Source organism: Strongylocentrotus purpuratus, unplaced genomic scaffold, assembly GCF_000002235.5.
Source record: "Strongylocentrotus purpuratus isolate Spur 01 unplaced genomic scaffold, Spur_5.0 spur5_scaffold_21, whole genome shotgun sequence".
Classification (NCBI taxonomy): domain Eukaryota; kingdom Metazoa; phylum Echinodermata; class Echinoidea; order Camarodonta; family Strongylocentrotidae; genus Strongylocentrotus; species Strongylocentrotus purpuratus.
Window position 1 is genome coordinate 3,171,295 of NW_022145607.1, and position 17,685 is coordinate 3,188,979.

At 36.6% G+C, this 17,685-nt stretch overlaps 2 protein-coding genes across 2 annotated transcripts; one reads left to right on the forward strand and one right to left on the reverse strand.

Moving 5' to 3' along the window:
• Positions 1 to 7,324: 7,324 nt before the first annotated feature.
• Positions 7,325 to 12,788, reverse strand: LOC105446340. The gene is made up of 5 exons (XM_011683023.2): positions 12,769 to 12,788; positions 10,314 to 10,435; positions 9,627 to 9,785; positions 8,155 to 8,289; positions 7,325 to 7,511 (listed from the first exon to the last, which is right to left on the reverse strand). Exons 1-4 carry the CDS (start codon positions 12,786 to 12,788, stop codon positions 8,165 to 8,167), a joined length of 426 nt encoding a protein of 141 aa, XP_011681325.1. The 3' UTR covers positions 7,325 to 7,511; positions 8,155 to 8,164.
• Positions 12,789 to 12,946: 158 nt separating this feature from the next.
• LOC115928299 lies at positions 12,947 to 16,901 on the forward strand. The gene is made up of 4 exons (XM_030995387.1): positions 12,947 to 13,058; positions 14,132 to 14,287; positions 15,087 to 15,305; positions 16,472 to 16,901. The coding sequence occupies exons 2-4, from the start codon at positions 14,272 to 14,274 to the stop codon at positions 16,585 to 16,587; spliced, it is 351 nt and encodes a 116-aa protein (XP_030851247.1). The 5' UTR covers positions 12,947 to 13,058; positions 14,132 to 14,271; the 3' UTR covers positions 16,588 to 16,901.
• Positions 16,902 to 17,685: the final 784 nt, after the last annotated feature.

Genomic DNA, 17,685 nt, shown 5'->3' on the forward strand with positions numbered 1-17,685 from the left:
GGCACTCCTGATTTTGTAATGTTCTAATTATTTTGCTATTTACTCAGCCTAATTATTAACTCTTCTTGGGTGCTTGAGCTTTTCGAGCTCCGTAGCATAAAGACTTGACTGTCCTTTAATATCCATTGTCTCCTCCACCCAATCCTTCTGATAAACAGCTTGAAGAGTCATCGTCATTCTCTTGGCTTACATCACGTTCATAGTTACTCTTGTTTTCCATCACTTTTCCCAAGAAATATTTACTTCCAGCCTTCCCAATCACGGACTCAACGACTTGTCGGTTTTCATAATGGTGCAGGGCCTCACTCTCTCCTGTGTCCTCGTAGATATAGGATACCCTTCCAGCTGTAGAACTGGAAGAACAGCCGCTCCTCCGGCAATCACTGGATGACTCATTATCCTCCAGGACGCTGTCAACATGTCCTCGTCCATGACGATGAATGCTGTCACTGGACCTTGTTCCCATTGGGAATGGATCTTTCATACTTGGCTTTGCTACGCACATTCTATCATTTGGGACTTCATATAGTGGACTTGTATTTATTCGGTAGAGTTCAGATTGTGGTACAGTAGATTGGGTATCGTTACTACCCGCTAATGAATTGCATGGACAGGTGGTTGAGTGTCATATCTTTCACGGGCCATTAGCTTTCGCCATCCCAGAGCAACCAGTGTGGCACAAAGTAGAATCCCCAGCACCGTCGCAATAGCCAAAGCACTCTTCCAAAACACCTTCCAAAATGTCCCGGATATGTCCGTGGAGTTTAATGTCGATATATTTACCGATATGGTAGACGTTACCTGCAATGGTTTCTTTGACGAATTCTCAGAATGTACGACTAAATGGTTGATTGGAGGTCCACTGGAGCTGGTCAGAGTACCGCGAATGAATAGCATGCAACTAGATGTCTCTGCGCGTCTACAGACGTACGAGGTCTATAATCGCATGTAACAATTCCAGGCCCCATCATCTCGAGTATGCTGTAAGCAATGAGGTGAGTTCCTTCATTGTCTTCTTCTTCAAGAACATATTTCCCTGTTCTTCGAAGATGATAATGCCATTCAAAGACCATCGGAAAGTTATGTTGTCGGTACTTCTGACTCTGGTTGAACATTTTAAATAGCCTTGATCACCGTTCTCATTGTACTCAAGAAAGGTATCAGCTTCTAGGATTCTTTCTTGGGAATGCAAACTACTAGATTCGCAGTCGGGCAGCAAGGCTTCATCTCCGTGCCTGACTGTAATGAGGGAGTTGCACCGTGAATTCCCGACGGGGTTCCATGCTTCGCATGTCACATTCAAAACCTCTGCATCCTGCACTGGGTTAACAACTATGGTCAAGTTCTGTGAATGTGAGCTACATTGTGCAAAAGCCTTTCCCGGAGAACAATACCAGTTATATCCCGCTACCTCTGGGTAACCGGATGCCAGACACTGGAAAGACATGCTAACTACCAATGGCCAAGGCATGTCTGCTTGATATGGAATGACCTTGACCAGAGGAGGATGAGTGACCTTAAACGGACCCAGGAGCAGTTTACGCTTCTACCAGGAAAGTCTCTGCTCGTTGCAAGACAGAATATCCTTTCGTTGTGCAGAGATCGTGTTACTGTGAGGTTTGCAACCAGGATGGATGATGTTGCAGGAGACATAGACGATGCATTCATTGACGTTGCTTTCCACAGCCACCTGAGTGAAGCCGGGGGATTGCTCTTAGGTGCTTCACATTGGATGTCAATTTGATCGCCGTCTTTAAGGTCATTGTTGACTGGACCGCTGCAAAGCAGTTCAGTTTCCCTCAGGAAGTACAGTACATTCAGCCTGGCAAAGTCAGATGATAACATTTTGCCTGGTGGATCTATGAATACTATTGAACATTTATACAAAGCGTCCATACTCCTTGTGACGCTCTGAATGGCGAGTCGGGACGTAATCTGTCTCTGCTCTATGTCTGATTGTATTGTTATGTTGACAAAGGGCTTTTGCTGGACATTCTCTGTCTTACCGTTAATCCAGTATGAGGACACAGACGCAAATGGAACTCCAGTTTGAAGGGTGCACACAAATGACGTCGATTCACCTTCTCGTACGGTGACATCACTGGGTTGTGTAACAAATTCATAATCATTCGAGCATAAGGTATGCATTATGTTATGTTGAATCAAAATGGACATCAATAATAAACGCAATCCTGTAAATGGAATACAACATTTCCGAAGGGCGGAATGATCCGTTACAGAAATAGAGATCGCCATGATGTTTTACCACTCAGACTGCTGTGACCTAAATGGCGATATCTTTTATGATAGAATTTGTAAGGATGTATATCAGTTTTTTACAATGTTTACATTGAAGGTTTTATTCTACATGAAATGATAAAGTAGCGCTATCAAACTAGAGGTGCAATGAACAATAGGAAATTACAGAGAAAGGATCGGTACTCTAACATCAATCTTTTTAGTTTGACACTTCACTTTCTTCAAGTGTTTTGATCGAAACTATTGTTTTAACTTGAGCAGATAGGTTTCGAATGAAGTAATAAATTAATTTTCTGTAGTGTGTTTTTTATTTGAGATTTAATTCCTTTGCATGACGGAAGTGATACTTCGTTGTTTGTTTTTCTGGTGCAGTGTGGCAGGTAAATGAAAACTCTCAGTGGTATTCTTCATGTCAACCTTCCCCTAAAATACTACAGATCAAAGTGGAATCAGATCAAGGAGTAAGATACTTGGCCTTATCCAGTAGGGACCTTTTGAAAAGCCATCAATCTGTCATTTTCTCTTATTATTTTGTTTTCGGATAAGATTTTTCATTCTGCTCCAGCTGTTACCAACATTTCATGTATGTGTATTTCCATGGAACATACTTGGCTTCCAGAGACGAAGTGTTGAAATGTTTTTCGAGTGAAAATATCTGTGGATAAAGTAGGTTTTTAAAAGTAGACTCTTTCTATGCCGTGTAAAACGTAGTACCTGGTTGGGACATTATCTTCCGTACATAACTGCATCAATAAGAACAACAATGGGGATAGTACACGTAACCGTGGTTATATCGATGAGCGTTGTCATTTGGGGGACAATCTCCTTCCATACGAGGACAACAAGTCTATGAATTTCCTGAGGGGGAAGATGCTACTGTTTACTTCTACCATGACACTACTTCAAATGAAGCAACCTACTCCTACGACTTGTTCGCCCCCGATCAAGGCTGTGTATTCTGCGTCGATGCGATCATGGATACGTCTTGCCTTAAACCTGGACAAAGAGATCGAGTCCTGGTGCATTTCACTCGAAATAAAACCTCAGTGTGGGTGACTCTGCTGCTCCGGAGGATGAAACGCTCCGATAGAGGATTCCACGTCCTCATCATGAGGGAAAACATCGATGGTCGTGTTGCTAATCTCATCCAGGTTGCTTACATCGAGGCACTGTTTCCTCCCGGTGAGGCAAGATGTGATCTCCAATCCTCGACGTATACCTCGACATGGAAAGAACTTCACTGTACCGCAACGGTCGGCAATGACGGCAAAGGTAATCTCACTTGCTTCCAGAACTCTACGGAATGCGTTTTCCTGAGCCCCGTTAGCTACTCTCCAACCCTCATATCGGCTACTTTCTGGGTGGACATGGACTATCCTGTAAACTGCTGTTCGTTTGCTACTGATGCTTCATTGACACATCAGTCTTGTCGCCACTACACATACCCTCCAGCGAACAACGATGATTGATAGCCGTTCAACTCTGTACCATAATGTTTATAGTAGGAGTGTTGAGTAATCCTGGACACCTTTTAAGAGCTTTGTAAATGAACGACCAAACTCAGTTTAATATTGCATTGGCACCTGTACCACTACTAGCTTTAAGTGATACCTTAACTGGTTATATAGTTTAATTGGCTTATCGAATCCGTGTGTAATAGACCATTAAAGGTACTATGTCCCATTTGCAGGCCAAAAAAATGAAAAAGTTCAATTCCAACTGCATTTGAAAGATAATACTAATTTAGAACTTCCCTAAAAAAGGTGGGGCTTGAAAATGTCTTCAAGTGGGAAAATAACGACTATTAGTTGTCAAATCGACTTTAGGGCTATAGAGCCCAAAAGTAATAGTCTTGATTTTCAGACAATTGTACCGAATGGTCATACGTTTTATGCTGCGCAAAGATTCAATCAGTTTAATCTTGGCCATCACAAGAAGTGGGTTATTGATGTAGACAAATGCTCATGTATCCTTTACAACTCTTTTCATGTATGTTATTACCAAAGAAGAAAAAAGCCAGTCAGTCACTCAATAGTGTCTGACAGTGAAGTCTAGCAAGTAAACGGGTTTCCTTGCATAATTTGAATATTAGGACACTGCTAACGTTTTAATTTCACAGATAGAACATACATGACATATTCATAATTCTTGCAAAGTTCTACAGCATTTGAGGTTGGCTGCAAAAGGGACAAAGTACCTTTAATCTAACAAAATGTAATGAATTCGGTTTGTGAAGGGCCTCAATACGAATTATTCATTTACCTGTTTAATATGAATTATCTCAAAAGTCAAAATGCAAATTACATACATTAGTTATTGCTTGGTAGAAAAATATTATGCCTTGCCCTACCTAACAACCCGAAATATTATATGCAATTTGCATTTTCACTTCTGAAATATAGTATAACAAGTGAATGAAATAATTCGTTTCGAGTCACTTCACAAAGACGTATGCTTTAAATTGTGTGAATTAAGAAAATGGCCTATTCCGGTCAGTAGGTATAGCCAGATGGGTAGGAAAACTATATTGCACCATGGTAATTCTATAGGTACCTTTATAAATCCCGTTCATTAAAACTCACATTCCCACACACACACACATACACACACGCTCGCGCGCACACACGCCCACGCAAACACGCGCACACTCACCAGGCACATACACAATGTCAACATTATCTGCAAAATGTATAACGTAGATTGTACATATCATCTTCTCACATAAAAACAACAAAGAACACGAAATGCATAGCTATTCGTAAATGTATTAGTCTGACTGTCATCGTAATTTTTTAACGTGACGCACCTCCTTTTGTTTTTAGTCATTAAAAAAGATATCTTACCGCATTAATATTTGTAATGTAGATTCGTGTGCAGTAATGTTAAATATAGGGCCTATGTTTGTCGTTATAATCAGATAACCTTAAGTTAATATCAACTTATAAAAACAGTTATATTAATGAATAAAACTGACTTACTCTGGAATGTAGGAGTTTATTGAAAGATATGAAAAGTTACTTGTTCAGAAAACAGATTAATTTTAATAATAAGTTACCTATCAATATAAATAATATTTCTATTAGTACCTTCAAGGTCAAATATCCGCATGAAGAGAGTGTCCTACCATTTGAATCTGTGTAATTTGTTTGTATTATTCTTGCGTTAAGGATGATCATTCCTAGAATGTTACTCTAACAAAAATGGAGATGTAAAAACAAAAAGAAAAGAAAATCTAAATCAAATAAAAAAGAACTATTAAATACCGTGTGTTTCCAACGATCATATCATATTATTTGAAGTTTGTCACATACAATTTATCATCTGAAGTTCACCTCATTTTAAAGAACTTTCATTAAAACTACAATTTCGAGTACTTTGACAGCCGAGATACTTTTGTCTTAAAATGAAACCATTGTGTTGTACAGTGATAAACAGGTGCATATTGTGTCAAAATAAAAAGTAAGTGTTTCCTTTGTGATGTTAAGTGACTTGTTTTTGGTTTACAAGTTAGTATGAATATATCAATCACTTGATGAAAGCAATCTCCAATTGATATGATTGAATTTCTCGACTTGCTCATTTATCAAGATGCATGTAGTCTCTTAGTCCAAGAAAATCAGGTTCAGAATTGCCTTCTTTAACTTAATGGACATAAATATTACTTTGTCTGTCTTTACATAATTTATGATGAGCCCTTACAACTGTTCGAGATTGGAGAACACCCGACAAATCATGCAGTCTCTTTTGTAGTTTAGAAATCACATCATCTTTGTTTTAATGACAAAATAACTTATTTCAATATCATACATAGCAAAACAATTTTACTAAAGGGAATGGAATGATAATATTTTGGTAAGACAGCCCTCCCACCCCCCCCCCCCCCCCACCACCCCCTGGAAAAAATAACGTTTACGCCTTTGAGCTCAAGAATAAGCTACACAGCTATTTACACCCAAACAAGTCTCGTTGAAAGATACAATACATGTTTTTTCAAAGAGCCTATTTATCATATTGCCAAAACCATAAGTTGGTCGCCTATGATAATCATATTTGTTGTGGCGTTGCCCCACTAAACTCTTGAAGACATTTTATATTTATCTCCGAAAACTTTGTTATCCTCTCACTTTGTTTCACTCTCTGTTTCTATATCTTTACTCTGACTCTCTTGCTATCTTTCTTTCTTTCTCTCTTTCTCTCTCTCTCTCTCTCTCTCCTTCTTTCTCTCTCTTTCATTTTTTCTTTCTCTCTCTTTCTCTCTCTCCGTCTCGCTCTCTCTCTCTTCTCTCCTTCTCTCTTTTCTGATTCTCTCCTTTTTTTCTATAGCTGATAATACTCAAAATTCTTAACTTAATTCTCGTCCTCTATTTTTCCTTCTCCTCTCTCTCTCTCGCTCTCTCTCTCATTATCTCTCTCTCTCTCTCTCTAACTTTTTTTTCTCTCTCTCTCTCTCTCTCTATTTACCTTTTTCTATCTCTCTCTCTCTCTCTCTCTAATATTTCCCTTTTCTGTCTTTCCCTGAAACTCCATATATTAATCTCTTCTTCTTCTTCTCTACTCATTCTTATCTCTATTTCTCCACTTCTTTCCTCCCATCTTGTCTCATTCCGCCCGAATAGGGTTTCATTTCTTTGTTTGTATGGTTTTAGTTCATAGCAATGAGAAAGCAATGTGTTATCATTTCAAAGATTGTGCTGAACTTAATTTTTAACTTTGCATTGTATTCAAATTCAGTGATAAGATATTACTTTATTATAGTATATCTCGCTCCGGAGGATACAATGCAAATAAATATATTCTTTATGGTCACCTTGATGACATATATGGTACAAAGTATACTTTACAAGTGTTATGAATAACAATTGCGGTGTTCAGGGCATTGGGTAGGCTCGCTTGTCAGTTAGTCATTCGGGATTTACAAAGTTTTTATTCTGCTATGAAGCCACAAACTGAGTTTTAACGTTTTCTACTATTATGTTAAAAATTTAACCAATAAGCCCCCTTGAGGTGATTTTTATATTAAAGTTTAGTCAGGGTTTCATTGAATTGTTTTTGATTGTTTTTTTTTAATGCTGCTATTTGTTGTGGTTATTTTGTTTTAACTGAAAGAAGCAACTTTTTAATTAACTCTTTTTTTAAAAACACAGTGTGCACTTAACATCCCTGATAATTATCATGTTTTAAAGTTTGGTAAAGATGTAGCATGTTGGAATTGATGGTAGAATATCGATCACCCGCAAGAACTTGACCTTTACCTGTAAATAAAAAGATAATTAAAAGCTTTGTTAATGATTTATGAAATTCTAAGTTGTAATGTTTGAATCAATGATATTTTTGCATTAGGTGGTTTTTAAATCAACGATTCCTCTTCCTTGTTGGGTTAAAAATAACAATAGCGCCATCTAAAGCTCATTAGATGTTTGAAGTTTTGGTTCCTTTCGGGAAAATATTATCCAAACAATCTCCATGTGATTGAAATTATTATATTTACACTCATGTATCTACAATACTTTGAAGGCATACGTGTTCTTAACTTGTTGACGACTGAATTCTCTCATTCCTATACGCGTAATACAGCGTATACCGGTTCCATTAGGAAAAGGGTTAAACTATCGAGAAGAAATGTTGGAAATATTATTTTGCGTAATTAAAACAGCTGTAATCACTGAATCGAATTGTTTGAATATCTATAAAACTGTACGTATTTCTTTTAAACAGATAGGGCTCATATTTTGTTAAAGGTTGTTTAATTTGAAAGGGCTCTCACTTAAGGTACACATGTATCGTCAAGGAACTGAATGAATTTAATCATTATAGAAACAAAAAGTTCATGGGCCAATATAAAAACTTTAAAAATAATGACGGTTTATGTTACATGTACCAGCTTCTTGTACTTACTTGAGTACATTTAACCGATCATCCCACACGCTTTGCGGACATCATTGGCTAGTTTCTTGATGTCGGCTGTCTCATAATACCCATCTTCTACGTCTTCTGAAATCAGCTCTGGAAACGCCACTGACATACGATAGGCTACAGATGTGTGTATACATCGGAGGACAAAAACAGGGCTCTGATTAATATGTGGTATATAATAATTAATTGATGTTTGTTCGTAATTATGATGTCGTACTGGTAGTGAGTTAGGGTATTCAGTCCCATTGCCCCTGTGCAGTATTTCGATTTTGATTTGATTTGATTTGATTTATTTTTGTTTTACTCATTACGCTTTTTAATTAATGGCCTGTATATGATATTGAATTGATGGTTTAAATTATCTTAGAACACTGGCGTAATGATAGGTTATTAGGGGATTGCAGACCCCCCCCCCCCCCCCCCCATCCCCTCAAGTTCTATATCTCAATTTTAAAAAACGTATTCTCTCTCATTATTTTTGTTTGTGGGGGGGGGGGGCTTATTTAGCCTCTATATGGAGGTCTTTATCAATGCTTTGATGTACGATTCGGAGGGAGGAGGGAATATCCTATAGAGAATATAAATGACGTCGACAAGAACAACTGTAACGACGGCAAAGATTCATGATGAAATATGGTATGCTTTCATTATAGGTATGCTCCATACTTAAATTGTATATAATCTTTTTAAACAAGTCGTCACCATTTTTACTATTTTATTTATTTTCATGAAGTGATAACCAAGTAGGGCCTAAGTTTAGTTATTTTTAAATGATAGAAACTCAATTGTTATATCATGGATGTCGTGAATGATTATTAAACCAAAGATGCTCGTAATGTATACAAAAAAACCTGTGGACAACAATCAATGCTGACAGCAAGGGAACATTGATTGATATTAAGTTACAGAAAAAAAGTGGGTAGGAATGAGAACTCGACGAAAGAAAAAGAACTACTCAGATTTATAAAATTGCTGATAGCAATTAAATCCACCGCCGCCTTTTGTACGGCTAAGCTGCAGCTACAATCTTGCATAAGAACCTTAGAACGGGGGGGGCGTTTAAGTCTAAGTTATGGACATGCCTGGTGTAAATTATATCAGACTTGTTTTTTTTTTGTTTTTTTAGCAGATGTTTCTGCATTTATTGATAAATCAAATATAAAACATTCAAATAACAATAATAGTATATAATATAATTGATTTACGTCAAGAGTGACAACTTAATACACACAAAATAAAATATTTTAAAAAATACATAATTGAAAGCTTGAAAGTATGGAGGTAAGTAAAAATAATCAAGATAAATGCAGAGGCCAACTATCATAAGCAAGGAAGCTTGAGTCGATAGCAGCCGATGGGATATTCAACAAGACTCATGACGGTTTCGAGAAACGTCACACAAAAGGAGGAAAATGAGGATTAAACAAGACTTGGCCTATTGGTGGCGCACTTACTTAATTCTTTTGAAGGAATGCTATTCACCATACCACAGCCTGATTGGACGCCCTTCTTGATTCCATTGCCAATCGTCTTGCCTGCTTTCTTAACCTTGTTAAATGCCTTCTTGAACCAGTTCTGGATCTCTACGTCACCTAAATCATGATCGTCATCATCTGTGATTTGAAAGAGATATATAGAAACATGAAATTGTAGACAAACCTTCAAATCTCATAATCTTGGTATGTAGATCATTTCATTCTCAATAAATTGTACAAGTACAATTTTCTTCATCTCTGTCCCTCTGTCTTTTATCTCTCTCTCTCTCTCTCTTTCTCTCTTTCTCTCTTTCTCTCTCCCTCTCTCTCTCTCTCTCTTTCTCTCTCTCCTGTTTCTCTCTCTACTTTTACTCTTTCTCAATCTCTTTATTGTTGTTAGTGTTTAATTGATAAACGAAACATCGTACGAACAGAAAGAAGGCAAAAAAATGTATCCCTACGAAATTTAAACAAACTATTTCTTTATAGCTTCTAACATTAAGAAACAACTGCTCATAGTAAAAGTTCCTTATTAAATTTAATTATTTTTAGAAATTATATAAAATATACCCAACACGTCACAATACACAGCAAAACACAACACTGCAGAACACAAGATGATGCAACAAAGCATCTTTGTTCTAATTGAATCTCCGCGCAGCTTACCTAGCATATCTTCAAGCATGTATTCTTCAAGCTCTTCATCAATGCCATAGACGTGCCCCAGCACCACGGCCAACGCCAGGCACAGCAAGAAAACAGTCACTTTCATCTTGATACCAAAAGCTCTAAAAAGGAGATAGACAACGGATATCTTATATAGTAAGGTGTATCAGAATGACTTTACATACTATCCATGAAGGAAAAGGCTATATCAATCTTATTTATATAAATATCGAAACTTTAAATGTAATCGTCTTTTAACTATACACTCTTGACGGAATAGTTCATTAAAATCGTTCCTTAATAATCAACTCATTTGATTGTGAGCATCAACGGAAAAACAAGACAAGAATAATTGTGTTTTTAACGACAGTTCCCATTCTATTGGCCGTACTATCGGGGCTATTTTGGAGACCAGCTGAACATTACAAATTATCGGGTATTACAAAATGGAATTAGTTTTGCTTGAGTTGTTGGACCGTTTACATTTCAAACTGTTCAACTCCAATCCCTCCCCCCCCCCCAAAAAAAGGTGTTCCCTGTAGAGAGAATTCTCCGGAGAAAAACTCTCACACCTAACAATTTCTGACTGAAAATTATCTAACAAAATATAGAGAAAAAGTGAAAAGTATGGGGTGTATGTAGCATTAGCCTTCCTCCAAGTAGAATGTCCTCTTGAGTCTAGATTATTTGCAAGAATGATCAAAATGTTATGGAAGAATTCAAATATATAAATATCTTAAAGATACTATGTCCCTTTTGCAGCTAACCTCTAATTCTGTAGAACTTTGCAGGAATTATGAATATGTCATGTATGTCCTATCTGTGAAATGTAAACGTTAGCAGAGTCCTAATATTCAAATTATGCAAGGAAACCCGTTTACTTGCTAGACTTCACTGTCAGACACTATTGAGGGAGTGACTGGCTTTTTTCTTCTTTGGTAATAACATACATGAAATGAGTTGTAAAGGGTACCTGAGCATTTGTCTACATCAATAACCCACTTCTTGTGATGGCCAAAATTAAACTGATTGAATCTTTGCGCAGCATAAAATGATGACCATTCGGTACAATGGTCTCAAAATCAAGACTATTACTTATTGGCTCTATAGCTCCTAAGTCGACTTGACAACTGATAGTCGTTATTTTCCCGCTTGAAGACATTTTCAAGCCCCACCTTTTTTAGGGAAGTTCTAAATTAGTATTATCTTTCAAATGCCGTTGGAATTTAACCTTTTCATTTTTTGGGCCTGTAAATGGAACATAGTACCTTTAAAGTAGGTATAGAAATGAACGATAACAATTGATTTGTTAAATCAGCGCTGCGATAAATGACTATCACATGCTTGATACTAGCTCAAAAGATTACATCACTTTGATACAAAATAGAAATATAAAAATAATGATAATCTGATATAAGAAGTTAACAAGTTTGATGACCGAAGGAATATGAAGGAGAAAAAAATTCATATAATTACCTGAGGTCAATAACGAGGGGATAAGTTTAACTTCTTAGTACACGGCTGACCGGTCGACAATGTTGTAGTGTGCTGCAACAGTCTGGCACTTTCTTGATATATTTATGGAGATTGTATTGTGAACTTCCTGTTTCCCTCCAAAGCAAATGGGCGGGTTCGTTGATCAGGAAAGGTATGAATATACAAGTCATAATTTCGTCAACTACAATGTTATGAAAGAGATAATTTGAAAGAAAATAAATATAATGGTATAGTCCTGCTCTTATTGGCCAATGGTGGTGAGCACGTGACGTTCAGATATGCGGGTATACGCACAGGTAGGATGGGCTTAATATCTTCCTTATACTAAATTCGTTGATACCATCTGTATTAGAAAAGACAAAGGATATGGTCGAAGAAAATCGACAAATATTAAAATATAATTTCCATAATAAGTTACTTTTTTTTTTTTAATTGACAAAAACGATAGATTGAGATTTTCGTCGGTTTATTTAGTGTCATGTCATACATAATTCGTGGAATTATCACATTCAATAACAAGCTCAAATTATTTCGTTTGTTGTTTTTTTTCGTTATTATTGGTGTCGTTTTTTTCGTTTGCAAAAGTGTAGTATCATTTCATAAATCCTGATTATTATTCACTTTCCATTGCATACAATAATTCTTTTTTCTTATCTATCATCCCCCCACAAAATACGTATAGTTCAATCTCTCCTTTTTTTTTGTATATTTCCTGCAAAATGCCCGATTAGCTCAATGTCAAAATAGGGCAGATACTGGAAAGTTACCCTTTGGAAGTGTATCTTTATCCAGGTACTTCAACACATCCCTGCTTCATCCATCTCACTTCAGGTTTCTTCTCCAAGAAGAGATATCTGACAGATTTTACTTACTATTAAAGAAAAAACATTACAATCTAACCTAACGATCTGTCTACCGTACCAGCTGTTTTCATGGAGTATGACTTGACTACACTTACTGTCCGCAATGCGATGCCATTCTTAGAGCTCTCATCGCATATGGTTTGGTGATCAGTCAATCTTATGATGCACTACGTCAGAGATGATTGATAGGTGTAGAGGTGAGTCCCTCTAGAGGGCGCTTTATAGGTGGCTCTTTTTAGTTATCTTGTTATTTTATTTTTTATCCTATCTGGACCTACATGTCGGGTCAGACCTAACACTCGCCACTTATTTTCCTTCTGTCTTGTGGTTCATCTCCTATAACTCAGATAGTCGGTATTGATCAACTCGAGATTTTGCAAATAAGGTGAGTTCTTAACTATTTTATCCATTCAAATTGAGTTTAAATACAGAAACGAAGGCGTAGGAGTGAAGGAATAGAAGAAGGAAAAGAGGACATTGTCGAAAAAGCAATCGTATAAAATGCATACGAAGGAAGGGTATATGTGTGTTGTGGGATGGTAGCTAAAGAAGATACTATCCATGTAGCATTTGTATCAGTAGTAGGAAAAATGAACTTCTATATGGATGTTAAAAAAAGGGATTATTTTACTTTCCGATCACAACGAAAAAGTGTAAGGATGGGACAAATGCTTGCAATGCAAACGGCTTATTATATATTGCTTCACTAATTAGTATGACATTTCGTTAAAACGTAAATTGTTCGTACACTCTAAGAAACAAGGGTGCAAAAAAGGGTGCAAAATAAGAGTTTGCACGCTTTACATAAAAATGAACCCTATAGACCAAAAAAGGGGTGCGAAATAAAAGTTTGCATATTGCATGCATTCATGATTACTTCACACGTGTTCACATACAAATACATTTATCATAATTTGTTAAGCAAATTATGACAATGCACATCAATTTTGTGATTTTTGTTTTCCTTCGGCAATCATTAACCAATAGATTATATTGTCTGATCATGTTACAATTACATTCACGTTTTAGCAATAGATATATTGATTATATGATTACTAACCAAGAAACAACATGCATGTTTAACATGTATATGTGTACGAGCAAATTTCACGAGTATTCCTCGAGTATGGGTGCAGAATTGCACCTTTTAAAGGGTGCAGGATTGAACCCCTAAAGGTGCTGTTATTGCATCAGTTTGCACCCCTAATGGAGTAGGATTGAACCTTTAAGGGTACTAACATGTCTCCTAAAAGGTTCAATCTGGCACCCTTTTAAAGGGTACAGAGATTGCACATTTTAAAAGGGTGCAGGATTTAACCCCTAAAGGTTCTGTCAGTGTTGCATCGGTTTGCACCCCCTAAAGGTGCATACTTGCACCATTTTTTCTTAGTGTGTATATTTCCCTTTTTTTATATCTGAAACATTATTGTTTTTTATTTGATTTTTGTTCTCGAATAGGTTTACGAAGGTGGTGACTCCATAATGAAGTGGACCCTCATTTTCAGTTTGGTGCTGTTAGCGGTGATCGGGTTAGACCTCGGACAAGCTACATACCATCAAGATTTCGATTTGACAGAAGATGAATACCTCACACTCATATGGATGTGATGGAAGGTAAGACACTTACATTTCACTTGAAATGAAAGAGAGAGAGAGGGGGAGAGGAGAGAGTGTGAAAGAGAGAAAGGGAGAGAGAGAGACCCGCAAGCCTTGTTTAAACGCGACTTGATAAAATACATATTATTAAAGAAACCGCGGCAAAATAAAAACTTTTTCCATGTAAATAACATTACCTTCTTTTTTTATTTGATGAGGAGCATAACTTTAAACAAGGTCATACACAGACAGTGAAAGTATATATACATGATTATCATATAATGATATAATAATAAGAAAAGAAAACGAAAAACGACCAATGCTTGTTTTTATTTTCTTTCATTTTATAAAGCTACATATCCATTGTGCGAATGCTTAAGAAGCGGGCATTACATGTTTATATAATATATCTCATAATTTGTACATGCTTTTTTTGTCTTACATCAGAAATTAAAATCTCTTTATCAAGCTTATCAAGCCTGAATATATAAACTAGCCTTCGTTACTTTTTTTAATAATAAAGCACCCCCCCCCCCCGGAAAAAACAGAAAACAGAATAGTCCGCAAATCACTTTCATTCAAAAGAAAATCAAGATTAAATCCACGAACAGTCGTATTTCATTATTACCATTATTTCAAATCGAAAGGGAATTATGTCACTCTATAATACTGGAAACTCTCATGTACCTACATATAGATTCCGGAACTGATTTTGACTAATGCCACTATCTCAAGCAGGTTTATGATAACCCAAAATTGAAAAATCATTTTTGTTTTAATATTTTCATTTTTACACATTTTTAAAAAAATGTGGCAGATTCGGACGCTGGGGGCGATGTTCGTCTGTCTAGCTGGTTCAAGAAAGCTTTCAATTCTGCAAAGAAATGGACGAAGAAAGCAGCTAGTGACGCAGGAAAATGGACTAAGAAAGCGGCCAGCGATGCCGGTAAATGGACGAAGGGGGCTTTGAAAGACGCAGGCAAGGCCATCCAGAAAGGCTGTGGATACGTCAATGAGATTCCTGTCAAAGAACTCGGTAAAATCTTCTTTGATGTATTTTAATTTCTTTCCTTGTTAGGAATAGCTTGATGTCAGAAAGTCAGACTCTATATTTAAGCATAACTGTGATGGAGATGATGATGATGATGACGACGACTACGACGACGACGATGACAAATAATGATGAAGTTGACGATGTTGCTGACAATGATGACGATCATGATGATCGCTTCTCCTTATCTTAGATGTATTATGTATTATATAAATTTATAATCAGTTTCCGCTTCTCAAGGGTGCTAATTTCGCTTTTTCTGAAATGCAAGAGAAAATTCAAAGTTCTTAGTTTTCAGATAGCATGGTCCAAGTCTTAGCCTATATCCTCTAAAAATTATATGATGGTAATTGAAGATCATAATGATTGATGATGATGATGATGATGATGATGATGATGATTGATTGATGATGATGATGATGATGATGATGATTATGATGATGATGATGATGATATGTGATGATTATGATTATGATGATGATGATGATTGATGATTGATGATGATGATGATGATGATGATGATGATGATTGATGATGATGATGATGATGATGATGATGATGATGATGATGATTGATGATTATGATGATGATGATGATGATGATTGATGATGATGATGATGATGATTGATGATTATGATGATGATGATGATGATTGATGAAGATGATGATGATGATGATGATGATGATGATGATGATTATGATGATGATGATGATGATGATTGATGATTATGATGATGATGATGATGATGATTGATGATGATGATGATGATGATGATGAAGGTGATGATGATGATGATGATGATGATGAGGATGAGGATGATGATGGTGATGGTGATGATGATGATGATGATGGTGAAGGTGATGATGATGATGATTATGATGATGATGATAATTTAAGATGACGATTGCTCTTTAAATTTGTAAACACGACAATCATTTTTAGATGTACAAACATGTATGCATTTTTCCAGATTTACGATAGTATAGTGTGCTGTAATGGCCGGTAGTTTAATCACTATGCGCTTTCGACAAAGGGCATTGTTAAAACCTACAACAAATAACGAGTTATAAGATACTTAATAAAATTTCCATCATCATGTCTTTGAATTTTCTTTCCTCTTTCTAATCATCTCTTTGTTTCTTTGGTTCAGTTTATCACAGGGCGAGAGAGATGAGAGAAGAGGACTTCACGTCTGATGTTAACGAGGAACAGCTAGCAGCTGCTTATAACGCATTGAAAGCTGGTTGCAAAGTAGTTGGAAAGTAGTAGAATCCATCGATATATTCATACCATCTCTCTATGCAGAGTTGTGGAAATCCACTCATATTAGGAGTTATATCAATGGGAATCTTCGTTTGGAAATGGACTCAACTTCATAACTAGTGGATTTGACTCCGAAGTCATAAAAATAGTGGTTAGAATTACTATTTTATGTTGCATTTAAAGGTAATACAAAGTTTTGGTATGGGGTCATGAATTTGGTTCAAATGAACATATTGGAAGCATAAGTGATCCTACAATATGCAGTGATCGTTGATGCGTTTCAACTCAAGTCTAAAGTTATGAAATTGTAAATAAGAACTCTTTATGTTGTATAGCTCCCTCTCAAGCTAAAGATATTAATTAAGCTATAAAACACACACACACATATAAAACAATGTTTCTCGACCAAAATTGACCGATTACTTATTCCCGTCTGGAAATTATATATCATATCTACATATTCTGAGATTTTCATGGTCGCAGCTACTATTGTACGGCTGTAGGCGCTATTTGAAATTTATCAAAATTTATCGGGAACACCGGTAAATTTTAATTTTCAATTTTTCTCGAAACAGAAGTGTTTTAGGAGCTAAATTTTCTAGTGCTAATAAAACATCCATAGGGGCATCCAAATATATCAAAATTGTAAAGAATTACTATCCACCCAATTTTCAAAATTTCCCAAAACTTTGCATTACCTTTAAAGATTTTGAGCGTATATTTCGACTCCGAAACGAGGTAGTCGTTAATATGACCCATAAAAGAGTGGGTTTCTACATAATTCGTTTCAGCAGCATTCGTGAATAACATTATTAATATAAATCACTTACCAGGCATGATTAATACAAGTTATTGTACGAGGCATAGCTTCGATACCGTACCTGGGCACCTACCCCCTGGACATCCACCCCCCGGATAACCCCCCCCCCCCCCCAAGTTAACTATCCCCTAGGACAGCTACCCCCAGGACAAATACCCCGGACAACTATACCCAGACAACTACCCCAGACAATTACCCCCTAAGACAACTACCCCATAGAACAACTACCCCCCCCCGGACAACTACCCCTTATGCCAGTTGTCCGGGGTAGTTGTCAGGTT